At 42.4% G+C, this 13,053-nt stretch overlaps 1 protein-coding gene across 3 annotated transcripts in view; it reads right to left on the bottom strand.

Moving 5' to 3' along the window:
• The window catches only part of dync2h1 (dynein cytoplasmic 2 heavy chain 1), a 565,214-nt gene that overhangs the window by 175,033 nt on the left and 377,128 nt on the right, over window positions 1–13,053 (bottom strand). For all 3 annotated transcript variants that reach the window (XM_043691805.2, XM_043691808.2, XM_043691806.2), the window contains one exon: window positions 11,355–11,432. In XM_043691805.2, coding sequence (XP_043547740.2) covers window positions 11,355–11,432 — 78 coding nt within the window. The remainder of the gene's footprint in view (window positions 1–11,354; window positions 11,433–13,053) is intronic.

Raw genomic sequence — 13,053 nt, 5'->3', positions numbered from 1 at the left:
CCATGTGCTATCCAAGAGTCACTTAATTGTCCCTAGTGTATCTGAATCTACTATCATTGCTGGCAGTATATTCCACACACCCACCACTCTCTGCGTAAAGGACCTACTTCTGACATCTCCCCTAAACCACCTAACAATTACCTTAAATTTATGCCCCCTTATGATAGCCAATTTCACCCTGGGAAAAAGACTCTGGCCATCTACTGTATCTATGTCTCTCATCATCTTGTACACCTCTATCAAGTCATCTCTCATCTTTCTTTGCTCCAATGGGAAAAGTCCTAGCTCCCTCAACCTTTCTTCAAAAGACATACCCTCTAGTTCAAGCAGCATCCGGTAAATCTGTTCTGCACCTTCTCTAAAGCTTCCATATCCTTCCTATAATGAGGCAACCAGAACTGAACACAATATTTCAAGTGTGGTCTAACCAAGGCACCATAAGGTTGCAGGATAACTTCACGGCTCATAAACTCAATCCTCCCTTGTGAATGAAAGCCAAAACACCATACACCTTCTAGACAACCCTAACAACTTCGGGAGGGATATATAGACATAGTCCCCAAGATCGCTCTGCTCCTCTACACTGCCAAGAATCCTGCTGTTAATCCTGTATTCTGCATTCAAATTTGACCTTCCAAAGTGAATCCAAAGTTGAACTCCATCTGCCACTTATCAGCACAGTTTTGCATCTCATCAATGTCCCGCTGCAACCTACAACAGGATTCCCGCCCACCTTTCGAGGACCCCTTCGCCCACCTCCAACACACTGCATCCACCTGGATACCCCGCACTGGCCTATTACCTTCCCTCGATCTCTTCATTTCCAACTGCCGCCGGGATATTAACCGCCTCAACCTGTCTACCCCCCTCCCCCACTCCAATCTCTCACCCTCACAACGCGCAGCCCTCCAATCCCTCTGCTCCAATCCCAAACTCACCATCAAGCCAGCAGATAAAGGGGGCACAGTGGTAGTCTGACGCACTGACCTCTACACCGCTGAAGCCAAACGCCAACTCGAGGACACCTCTTCCTACCGCCCCCTCGACCATTACCCCATCCCCCATCACCAAACCATCATCTCCCAGACCATACAGAACCTCATCACCTCAGGAGATCTCCCACCCACAGCTTCCAACCTCATAGTCCGGGAACCCCGCACTGCCCGGTTCTACCTCCTTCCCAAGATCCACAAGCCTGACCACCCTGGCCGACCCATTGTCTCAGCATGCTCCTGCCCCACTGAACTTATCTCTACCTACCTCGACACTGTCCTATCCTCCCTAGTCCAGGAATTCCCGACATACATTCGAGACACCACCCACGCCCTCCACCTCCTCCAAGATTTCCCTTTCCCCGGCCCCCAACGCCTCATCTTCACCATGGATATCCAATCCCTCCACACCTCTATCCGCTATGACCAGGGCCTCCAAGCCCTCCGTTTTTTTCCTCTCCAGACGACCCCAACAGTAACCTTCCACCGACACTCTCATTCGTTTGGCCGAATTGGTCCTCACCCTTAACAATTTCTCCTTTGAATCCTCCCACTTCCTCCAGACCAAAGGGGTAGGTAGCCATGGGCACACGTATGGGCCCCAGCTATGCCTGTCTCTTTGTTGGCTACATAGAGCAATTGACCTTCTGTAATTACACCGGCACCACTCCCCACGTCTTCCTCCGCTACATTGATGACTGCATTGGCGCCACCTCGTGCTCCCGCGAGGAGGTTGAGCAATTCATCAACTTCACCAACACATTCCACCCTGACCTTAAATTTACCTGGGCCATCTCTGACACCTCCCTCCCCTTCCTGGACCTCTCCATCTCCATTAATGACGATCGACTTGACACTGCCACCGACCGACTCCCACAGCTACCTGGATTACACCTCTTCCCACCCTACCTCTTGCAAAAATGCCATCCCATATTCCCAATTCCTCCGCCTCCGCCGTATCTTCTCCCAGGAGGACCAGTTCCACCAGAGAACACACCAGATGGCCTCCTTCTTTAGAGACCGCAATTTCCCTTCCCACATGGTTAAAGATGCCCTCCAACGCATCTCGTCCACATCCCGCACCTCCGCCCTCAGACCCCACCCCCCCAACCATAACAAGGACAGAACCCCCCTGGTGCTCACCTTCCACCCTACCAACCTTTGCATAAACCAAATCATCCGCCGACATTTCTGCCACCTCCAAAAAGACCCCACCACCAGGGATATATTTCCCTCCCCACCCCTTTCTGCCTTCCACAAAGACCGTTCCCTCCGTGACTACCTGGTCAGGTCCACGCCCCCCTACAACCCACCCTCCCATCCTGGCACTTTCCCCTGCCACCGCAGGAACTGTAAAACCTGTGCCCACACCTCCTCCCTCACCTCTATCCAAGGCCCTAAAGGAGCCTTCCACATCCATCAGAGTTTTACTTGCACATCCACTAATATCATTTATTGTATCCATTGCTCCCAATGCAGTCTCCTCTACATTGGGGAGACTGGGCGCCTCCTAGCAGAGCGCTTTAGGGAACATCTCCGGGACACCCGCACCAATCAACCACACCGCCCCGTGGCCCAACATTTCAACTCCCCCTCCCACTCTGCAGAGAACATGGAAGTCCTGGGCCTCCTTCACCGCCACTCCCTCACCACCAGACGCCTGGAGGAAGAACGCCTCATCTTCCGCCTCGGAACACTTCAACCCCAGGGCATCAATGTGGACTTCAACAGTTTCCTCATTTCCCCTTCCCCCACCTCACCCTAGTTCCAAACTTCCAGCTCACCACTGTCCCCATGACTTGTCCGGACTTGTCCTACCTGCCTATCTCCTTTTCCACCTATCCATTCCACCCTCTCCTCCCTGACCTATCACCTTCATCCCCTCCTCCACTCACCCATTGTACTCTATGCTACTTTCTCCCCACCCCCACCCTCCTCTAGCTTATCTCTCCATGCTTCAGGCTCACTGCCTTTATTCCTGATGAAGGCCTTTTACCCGAAACGTCGATTTCGCTGCTCTTTGGATGCTGCCTGAACTGCTGTGCTCTTCCAGCACCACTAATCCAGAATCTGGTTTCCAGCATCTGCAGTCATTGTTTTTATCTACAACAGCCCCCCACACTATCTACCACTCCACCAACCTTCATGTCATTGGCAAACTTACTAACCCACCCTTCCACTTGCTCATTTAAGTTGCTTGTAAAAATCACAAAAAGCAGAGGTCCCAGAACAGTCCCTGCAGAACACCACTGGTCGCCAATCTCCAGGCTGAATACTTTCCATTTACCACCACTCTCTGTCGTCTACGGGCCAGCCAATTTTGTATCCAGACAGCCAGATCTCCCTATATCCCATGTCTCCTTACTTTCTGAATGAGCCTACCATGGGGAACCTTATCAAACACCTTGTTAACGTCCATGTGCACCACATCCACTGGTCTAACTGTGTTTTGTCAAATCCTCAAAGAATCAATAAGGTGTGTTAGGCATGACCTGTCTCTCACAAAGCCATGCTAACTATCTATTTAAACAATGGTTTTCCAAGTAATCATAAATCCTGTCTCTCAGAATCCTCTCCAACACTCTACCCAGAACAGCCGTGAGACTGACTGGTCTGTAATTCCCAGGATTATCCCCATTCCCCTTCTTGAATAAGGGAATAACATTTGCCACCATCCAATCATCCTGCACTACTCTAGTGGACAGTGAGGACGCAAAGAGCATTGCCAAAGGCGCAGGAATCTCTTCCCTCACTTCCTGTAATAACCTAGGGTATATCCCTGATGAAGGGCTCCTGTCCAAAACGTCAATTTTCCTGCTCCTTGGATGCTGCCTGACCTGCTGTGCTTTTCCAGCAACATACTCTCAACTAAGGTATATCTCATCTAGCCCAGTGAATTTATCTATCCTCATGAATTTCAAAACTTTCAACACATCTCTTCTGAACAATAACCTGTTCGAGCATATCAGTCTGTTTCACGCTGTTCTCAGAAATATCAAAGTCCCTCTCAGTACTGAATACTGAAGCAAAGTATTCATTAAGGACCTCCCCTACTTCCTCCAACAAGTTCCCTCCACTATCCCTGATCGGCCCTAACCTCACTCTGGCCATCCTCTTGTTCTCACATAAATGTAGAACGCGTTAGGGTTTTCCTTAATCCTACCCGCTAAAATTTTTTCATATCTCCTTCTAGCTCTCAGTTTCTTCCTGGTTATCTTGTAACCTTCTACAGCCCTGTCTGATCCTTGCCTCCTCAACCTTAAGTAAGCTTCCTTCTTCCTTTTGACTAGATGTTCCACATCATTTGTCACCCAAGACTCTTTCAACTTACCATTCCTTCCTTGCCACGGCGGGACAAGCCTTTCCAGTACTATCAGCAATTACTCCACAAACAACCTCCATATTTCTGTCGTGGATTTCCCGGAGAACATTTGTCCCAATTTACACGCCCCAGTTCCTGCCCAGTAGCATTGTAATTCCCCCTCCCCCAATTAAACACTTGCCCATACCTTCTGCCCCTATTCCTCTCCATGAGTATAGTAAAGGTCAGGGAGTCATGATCACTATCAACAAAATGCTCTCCCACTGAGAGATCTGACACCGGGCATGGTCGTTGCCAAGCACCAAATCTAATATGGCCTCCCCTCTAGTCGGCCTATATTGTTAAGTGTATCACATCTCCATGACACTGGACTCCTTTGGCTATAAATTCTGTGAACTTGATCTTAACCTCCACAACCACCTGATGAAGGAACAGCACTTTGAAAGTTAGTGCTTCCAAATAAACATGTTGGACTATAACCTGGTGTTGTGTGATTTTTAATCTTGTCCACCCCAGCCCAATACCAGCACCTCCAAGTCAGGATGAATGAGTTCAGTCTGAGGGTCAAAAATAAATGTTCAGAAGGCATACTACCTGTATGCAAAAATTAAGCTGGTATTGTAGCTTTATGTAAGACATTTCTCCCTAAATACATAACGAGGGCATTATTTTTATTATGAATATGCTTAACATTTTGAACTTAGAATAAAGGTCTGAGATATTGCATTAATGTTTCTGAGGACTGGAGAGATGCCATGTGAAGGCATAATGCAAATTCAAAATCCCAAAAATTAATCACCAGAGCACTGCTGTTCAATCCACACTTAAAGGTACGGATAAATACCCTCAAAATGATTTGAAGCTTGAGTCAAAAGAGTTTAAAGAATAAAAAAGACCTAAAAATTTAACAACTCAGAAGGGAATGTAACTAAAATAAAACCCCTGTTCATCATTCTGAAGTTTTTTTTACATGGCTGTGCAGTAACGATGGGCAACAACTAAGAATAGATGAATCATAAATTAAATGATGACAAATAATCCGGTGCTCTTTCTGACATTTTGTGAAAACACATTAACTCACCACCCCCTCCTACCTTCCCACCCCCACTCCAGCCCATATCCTCCCCAGCTTGCGGAATTCTTAAAAGAATCAAATCACATAAGAAGCTTCATTTTGAACTGCAGACCTCACAATGTTGGACGCAGATAGCAAGTTGGACAGCTTTATTTCTTTATCAATACTTGATATTCTTATTAAGTATAGATGCTACAATCTAACGGAATGGGTTGGAATTAGAAATATTAAAGTTACAAAATCATAAAAATCTGCCATTTCCTATAAAAGATTTTGCTACAGTAAAATACATTTACTGCTAATGAATCCTTCAGCTTTTCCAGAAGCAGCATATTCTTATCTTTATGACAGGATTTGGATCCTCATTGACCGTTGCCAGTTCATATTATGCATTTGTATCAAAGGAAGGATAGATATTTCCATTGTACCATTTACATTGAAAGGATATCCCAAAGCACTTCACAGGCAAATAAGTGAAATTGAAGTGCAGTTACTGTTGTAGGAAATTCCACGTCTAATTTATGCACAGCAAACTTGCACAGCAGCAAGGTGACAACGGCCAAATAAAAACCTACTTTATCCTAATGTTGATCAAGAGGTAAACAAAGGCCCTGAAACCATGGGGATTACTCCACTCGGATTTTTTTTAACATTCTGCTACTGGATCTTGGCCCTCAGTTTAACATCTTATTCTCTCAGTGCAGCATTTCCTGAATACTACATTGGAGTATCAGTTTTGATTGACTGCATAGTTACAAACTTCCGACTCAGAAGTGACAGTACTTCCAAGTAACTCACAGTGACACCGACTAAGCTGCAGGTCGCTGGAACGTTGTCTCCAGTAGACAATTATAATACTTACTGTGAACAAATATTCATGTTATCTTGCACAAAATTGCAAAAGGTTCCTTTGTAAACAGGTTTATGATTTTTCCATGCCTAACTCAGAGAAACGGTTGTAATTTTAAATTAACTATAGCATTAAAAATATGCTGTAGTTGCCTTAGTTTTGAAGTGTCTCCTTGCTTATTCATGGAGTTCATTGTCTATTCAATGGTTTTGAACAGTTGTTATAGAGATTGTGAGCTCATTTCATAAAATGGATATGAGTATGAAGATGAAGGAGGTGAGGATGGTGTGAGGGTTGGGGTTAAAGTCAGCAGGTCCAACCTTATCTAATTAATATGAATAAAACAAGATCATAGTTCTACTGGTTAAGAGCATGAAACATCAAATTTGTTGGCAAAAATGCTGCAGAAGGGTGAAAAGTAATTAGAAAGGACAGTGCTATTGATCCAATAGCTGTAGAGTTTGTGGTGGGGCTCAACAATTATGTCGTTGATTTTTCTGATGGTTACAGTTGGAGGAAATTGATGATCAACCATGAATCCAACCATGAATGTATTTCTCGCAAGCATGCTTGATACAGAGAGACACTGTAGGGTCAAGAGCAGTGATGGAGGGGTAAAGCTGGGAGGTGTCGACATACATGTCAAATCTAACTTCTTGTCTTCAGGTAATATTGTTAAGATACAACACATGGATGAGAAAGCCAAGAATGTCAAGGATAGATAATGGAAGATCTCCAGACTAGTAATGTAGACAGGAGGAAAATCAAATGCTGGATGCATTTGTCTCTGGCCACATTTTTCTCTTGCTCCAATCTATACTCATCAGTAATTTAGCTTTCTAGCAAACGGGCAACAGAAAATGAAGTGATCTCATTTGACAACTATTCTGTCAAATAAAAATACAGATACTACCTCTGCACAACAAATGGATTCCTAAATATGGAATGCTTCATGAACTTGCATTCTTGTGCAATCATCGCCGTATTGTTCCAAATTTAATACATCAGCTGCCAAAGCGAGCACCCCACTAAATTCCTGTAAGCTTACGGATAATTGGTGTCAATTAATTAAATAATGAGTTTAACTGACAACTTCTTATGAACATGTGTGGTTTCCCATTATCCTGTTGCCGGGAGATTGCCATGTGTGTTGTCCTGTGATTGATTGGGCACTGCCACCATGTTTCCCACATCATGGCTGCTTTAAATCCAGCCCTATAGAAATATACATTTTACAACCTTATTAATGCGAATTGTGAGAGTGAAAATCAACAAGCCATTAAATCACCGGAGTTATTAAAGTCTTGTCCAATCCATAAACAAATATTGTCTGTGTACGGTTCAAATTTTTCTTTTCTAACTGCAAACATGAACGCATATTGTAAAATTACTATCAGCTATCGGTGATCAACTAACTCAGCACAGATGAAGGATTAAATTTGGGACAGCCTTGGTTTGCAGAGCTCAGCTACTCTGACTTACTTAATCATGAGGAAGCAGTTAAAGGGATTTGCTTACTGGTCAGAAATATAAATAAATTTGCTGTGCTAAGACTCAACTGAATGTGAATGCCTCAGAAAAATAATTAATTGAACATTTTTAACATTCCAAGGTCAAATTAACCTTTTGATTCTGAATCAAAAGTGGTGGTAAATAGATTTTATTGGGCTGAAATAGGTCACTAATCAAAATGAAAACAAAACTATGTAAATAAAAAGAAACTTTTAACTTCACATAAAAAACATTTGGCACAGTTCTAAGCCTTGTTACAGATCTCAACCTTAAAATGGAAATCAGCAAGTGTTTAAAAACCTTAGAGGAACATACAAGAATTTCCTGAATAACAATATACAAAATGGTTGCTTGGTAGTACAAAACTGGAATATTACTGAAAAGTGAAACATGTTACCAAAGCTTTTTGTCTTGCAATCATCAGAAAAACTGCAAGAATACAGAGTTTCAAACAAAACAATCAGGAGAAAAGAGTGAGACTGGTTGGAATTTGACTCTGATTGACTGAGGTGTTATCATGGAGAAACAAAGAGAAATTTAGGTTTCCTAAGCTCTCATCTCTATTTAAAGGCACTTCTTCTGCACATTGTTCAATATGTCCAATGATGATTCATGAAATCTTCGCTGGGGCATAATGGAGAGCTCTACATTTGTGGTTGAGATGCCTAAATCACTTTGTGGAGCAGATTGCAAAGGCTGAATGGTCTCCTTGTGCTCCCATTTTCTACATTTTAACTTTCAAAGGCTAATGGCCAGCACAATGGCAAATCTGATTGCAACATGGCTGCTGATGTAATTGCCTTATGCCTCAGATTGCAGGTTACTAAAGGGCATAGTAATTGTACAATGAAAGCAACTCCAGATCTCCACAGGAGTAAGGGAGGACTGTAGATGCTGGAGATCAGAGTCAAAAAGCGCGGTGCTGGAAAAGCACAGCAGGTCAGGCAGCATCCGAGAAGCAGGAGAGTCAATGTTTCAGGCATAAGCCCTTCATCAGATCTCCATTGCTGGCTAAAATTGATGAGGGCGTTATAATCTCCTTAATATAAGGAGGCCATGGCAACAGCACAGGAATCTTGTGCACATATGGAGAAAGACCATATTATGCTCACAGACCTCCTTCCAATAGAATGAGTGAAATGATTTCTTGTTGACCTCCTGAGTTAGCAGTGGTGTGTCACAAGGACTAGTGCTGGGTCCACTTCTTTTCGTCATTTATATAAATGATTTGGACGTGAATATAGGAGATATGACGAGTAAGTTTGCAGATGACACCAAAATAGGTGGCGTAGTGGACAGTGAAGATGATTACCAGAGTATTAACAGGATGTTAATCAGATGGGCCAATGGGCCAAGGATTGGCAGATGGAGTTCAATTTAGATAAACATGAGGCATTGCATTTTGGTAAAGCAAACCAGGGCAGAACTTATACAGTTAATGGTAGGGTCCTGAGGAGTGTTGCCAAACAGAGAGACTTAGGAGTACAGTTACACAGTTCATTGAAAGTAGAGTAGCAAGTAGACAGAGTGGTGAAGAAAGCATTTGGCATTCTTGCCTTTATTGGTCAGAACATTGAGTAACGGAGTTGGGATGTCATGTTGTGGCTATTGAGGCCACTTTTAGAGTACTGCATGCAATTATGGTCACTCTTCTATATAGGAAGGATGTTGTTAAACTTGAGAGGGTGCAAAAAAGATTTATAAGCATGTTGCTGGGATTGGACAGTTTGAGCTACAGGGAAAGACTGAATAGGCTGGGGCTTTTCTCCCTGCAGCATCAGAGATTGAGGGGTGACTTCATAGAGGTTTATAAAATCACGAGGGGCATGGACAGGGTGAATAGCCAAGATCTTTTTCGTCCGGTGCGAGAGTTAGGAACTAGAAGTCATAGGTTAAAGGTGACAGGGGAAAGATTTGAAAAGAATCTGACGGGGAGCTTTTTCATGCAGAGGATGATACATGTGGGGAACAAGCTGCCAAAGGAAATGGTGGAGGCAGATACAATTACAACATCTAAAAGTCATCAGGATAGGAACATGAATAGGAAGGGTTTAGACAGATATGGGCCAAAAGCTGGCAGATGGGACTAGGTCAGATTGAATGTCTGGTCAGTGCGGGCGAGTTAGGCTGAAGGATTCCATGCTGTGTGACTCCATGACTCTATAACATGGGCACAATCTATAACACCCTGAACCTGAGAGAAGCCAGCAGTTTGGGTGAAGGCATGGTCGTCTGCATTTGAGGTGCCAAATCCAAATGGAAAAATAAGCAAACAGTGCATTCAGCACTGCCTAAAACCAGTTGCATGCTGCTGGCTGGTCTTCTGATGAGCTGAGAAGAGACTGGGGCACCGACATTTAATGTGAAGGTTACTTTCACATCCATAAGTAGAGCATAAGTTGGTAGAGTGTGTGTCTAGTTGCTGTACCACATGATGTATGTCTATGACAACTTCGTGACTCAACCAAAGTAACCTTTGGCATTGATTCTCTATCAGGTTAAGGTAGGATATTCTATGTTTACCTTCCACAGGTTCTCTTCCCTCTCTCTCCATTTCTGCAGTTTATATCAAAGCCTTTTGCTCCAGATCTTCAGACCTCCCTCTGGATTTTGTGAGTCGAGTTGACTGCCTTCAAAGACATCAATGTGTGATGCTATGCCATCTTTTATATTCCCTCGGAAAAGGCACCGAATGATCTTCAGGCACGCAAGGTCTGCCTTGCACCTGAGTGCAACAATCATTCGGGGCAAGAAAAAGTTGCTTTGGTGGACTAGCAGCCGCACTTCCCCCAACACTGAGGTAGTGAGATGACAATGGAGTTAATGTATTTCAAAGTAATAAATACAAACTTGATTATAATTGTATAGGGCTATCTCAGTTCTCCAAAGGGCTATCTTTGCTATCTAAAACAAATGCACATAGGTCAGACCTGCTATGACCTGGCCTGCATTACCCAATCCAGGTTGTAGACAGCAAGGAATCCAAAATCCAATTTAACTGGAAGCATCAGAATGTTTAAATGGTCATGGATGAACCATGGCCCACCCACATAAAAATGTGAAATGTTGTATTTGGAGGGAAGATTTTGGATTTCTGACATCTTTGGCTCTCCGTCATGGTGAAAGCCTGGTAGAGTCTAGATGGAAGGAATAGGAAGATCCTATTTCTCCTGGGTGATGGGCCCATAAATTAAAGGGCAACAATTTTGTGAAGAGGTAGGAAATTTAGAGAGGATTTGAGGGGAAATATTTTATGGAATTCATTTTGAGTTCTCTGCTTAAAATGGTGGTAGAGGAAGAAATCCTTATATTACTTAAAAATAAAGGGATGCACTTGGAGTGCTGTTACCTACAAGGTTACAGACCAAGAGTTGAAAGTGATATTAAGTTAAATGGCTCCTTGTCAGCTGGCACAGACATGATGGGTTAAATTACTCCTGCCTACATTGCAAATTTATTTTGCAGCAATTAAACAAATGTCTCAGAGTTCTAACTTATTTATACTTATTTCTACATGCAACATGTTTTTAAAGTTCAAGACTATCTCTGCAAGATACTACACAAGTTCAATCTGATTTTTCAGCCAATAACTTTAAAACGTACCTTTAAAAGGGCTATTCCTCCAACCCTCTCTTGGTCAATCCAAGATGGAATTGATTCCCGTATTGATTTTTGATTATCCTAAAAGCAGGAACACAAACAAAAATTGGAAATCTGTTATTTGTTCTATTTAATAAAATAAAAGGCCATTAAATAATCATTAAAACTTAAAGCACAGAATTAGGTCATCTGGTTATGTGTCTGCGTTTCGAAAAAATCAGTTGTCACTGCTTATTCATTATCTCTGAATTTCTTCTCCATATGCATCTGTCCGATTCCCTTTCAAAATTATTTATGGAATCAGCTTCCACACTTTTTCAAATAAAGTGATCCAGATCCATCAACTCAAGTGAAAACATTTCTCTTCATTTCCAAACTATAGATTTTTTGCTGTGATTTTAAATCTGTGATTTGGTGATTGACTCACTCACCAGTGAGAACACCTTTTCTCTATGTATCAGAATTCTAATCATTTTGCAAATCTCTATAGGCCAGTTATTACCCCCTTTCTATTCTTAGGAAAAAGAGTCCTAATTTTTCCATTCTTCCTCTATTGTTCTTGCTAAGAGCCTGGTAAATTTCCTCTGTACCCCCTCTAAGGTCTTTGCATTGTTCATAGAGTGTAGTGTTCAAAATAATTCAGTTGAGGTCGAAACACTTATTTATAAAGTTCTGGCATTATGATTGTTTTTATATTCTAAGCCTTCATTTATAAAGCTGATCAGCCAGTCTTGCCATCTTTTAAGAATTTATGCAAGGTTTCTCTGCTCACCTACATTTTTCAGAATATATTACTTCTCACATAATGATGTCTTATTTTAAATCATTTTTGAAACAGGCTCCTGGATCAGCCCTGGGCCTCAAGATGCAGCTTAAGAAAGTGAGAGGGACAGAATGGGACAGCCTGTTTACCAATTAATCCATAATTTACCACAACTGCAAATATATCCCACATTTTCAGAGATCTAAATCATAATATCTCTCTGCCATTGACCCAGTAAATTTCAGCAGGCTTAATGGCAAAGGTCTGTTGGAGGAACATCCTGCTAGTCTAACTCGAAGTGTACCTTGAATGATTTTCTCTATCAATTTTTTCAGCATAACAATTTGAATGCACCTGTTTATCAAAATATATTAAAAATTCTAAAGTGTGCATGTACTTTGCACAACAAAAGTGCATTTCTTATTATCACTTCTCAGTCACATTTTCCCATTTTTCCTTATTAGGAATTCCTATCTTCGTGGTTATAACCAGCTTTGTAAATATGTCACACTGTTACTATAACCTCCTGCCAGTGACAACCACCTGATGAAGGAGCAGCGCTCCAAAAGCTAGTGCTTCATTCAAATCATGACTGCCAGAGATGGAATTGAAGTACTTGTTTACATTTGCTATCCAATTAGCCTACAAAGCAGTAAAAACATCTTGCTTCAACTAATTTCTATGCTTCCCAAATTCCTATAACATTTTGCATTCATTCATAAACATGAAGTGATTAAAGTGAGAACTGTTTTCCATCCGCACCTCCTGGTCCAACTATCCTAGTCTTTTTTACGCCAATTCACCCAAGAATTATGCTTGGCCTCAGCTCTATTACATGCAATAGTATGGGAGATAGACCTTATTTAGGAAAATATGTCTAGTGCTGCATAGAACATGTACATGAAAGAGTATGGTTTCTGAAGGACCATTTTCGCTTTT

This window comes from Chiloscyllium plagiosum, unplaced genomic scaffold (assembly GCF_037043375.1).
Source record: "Chiloscyllium plagiosum isolate Xiang-an unplaced genomic scaffold, Cpla_swu_hap1 HiC_scaffold_6, whole genome shotgun sequence".
In the NCBI taxonomy this organism is placed as follows: Eukaryota; Metazoa; Chordata; class Chondrichthyes; order Orectolobiformes; family Hemiscylliidae; genus Chiloscyllium; species Chiloscyllium plagiosum.
The sequence above is the reverse complement of the archived record's forward strand: the minus strand, read 5'-3'. Positions and strand labels throughout refer to the sequence as shown.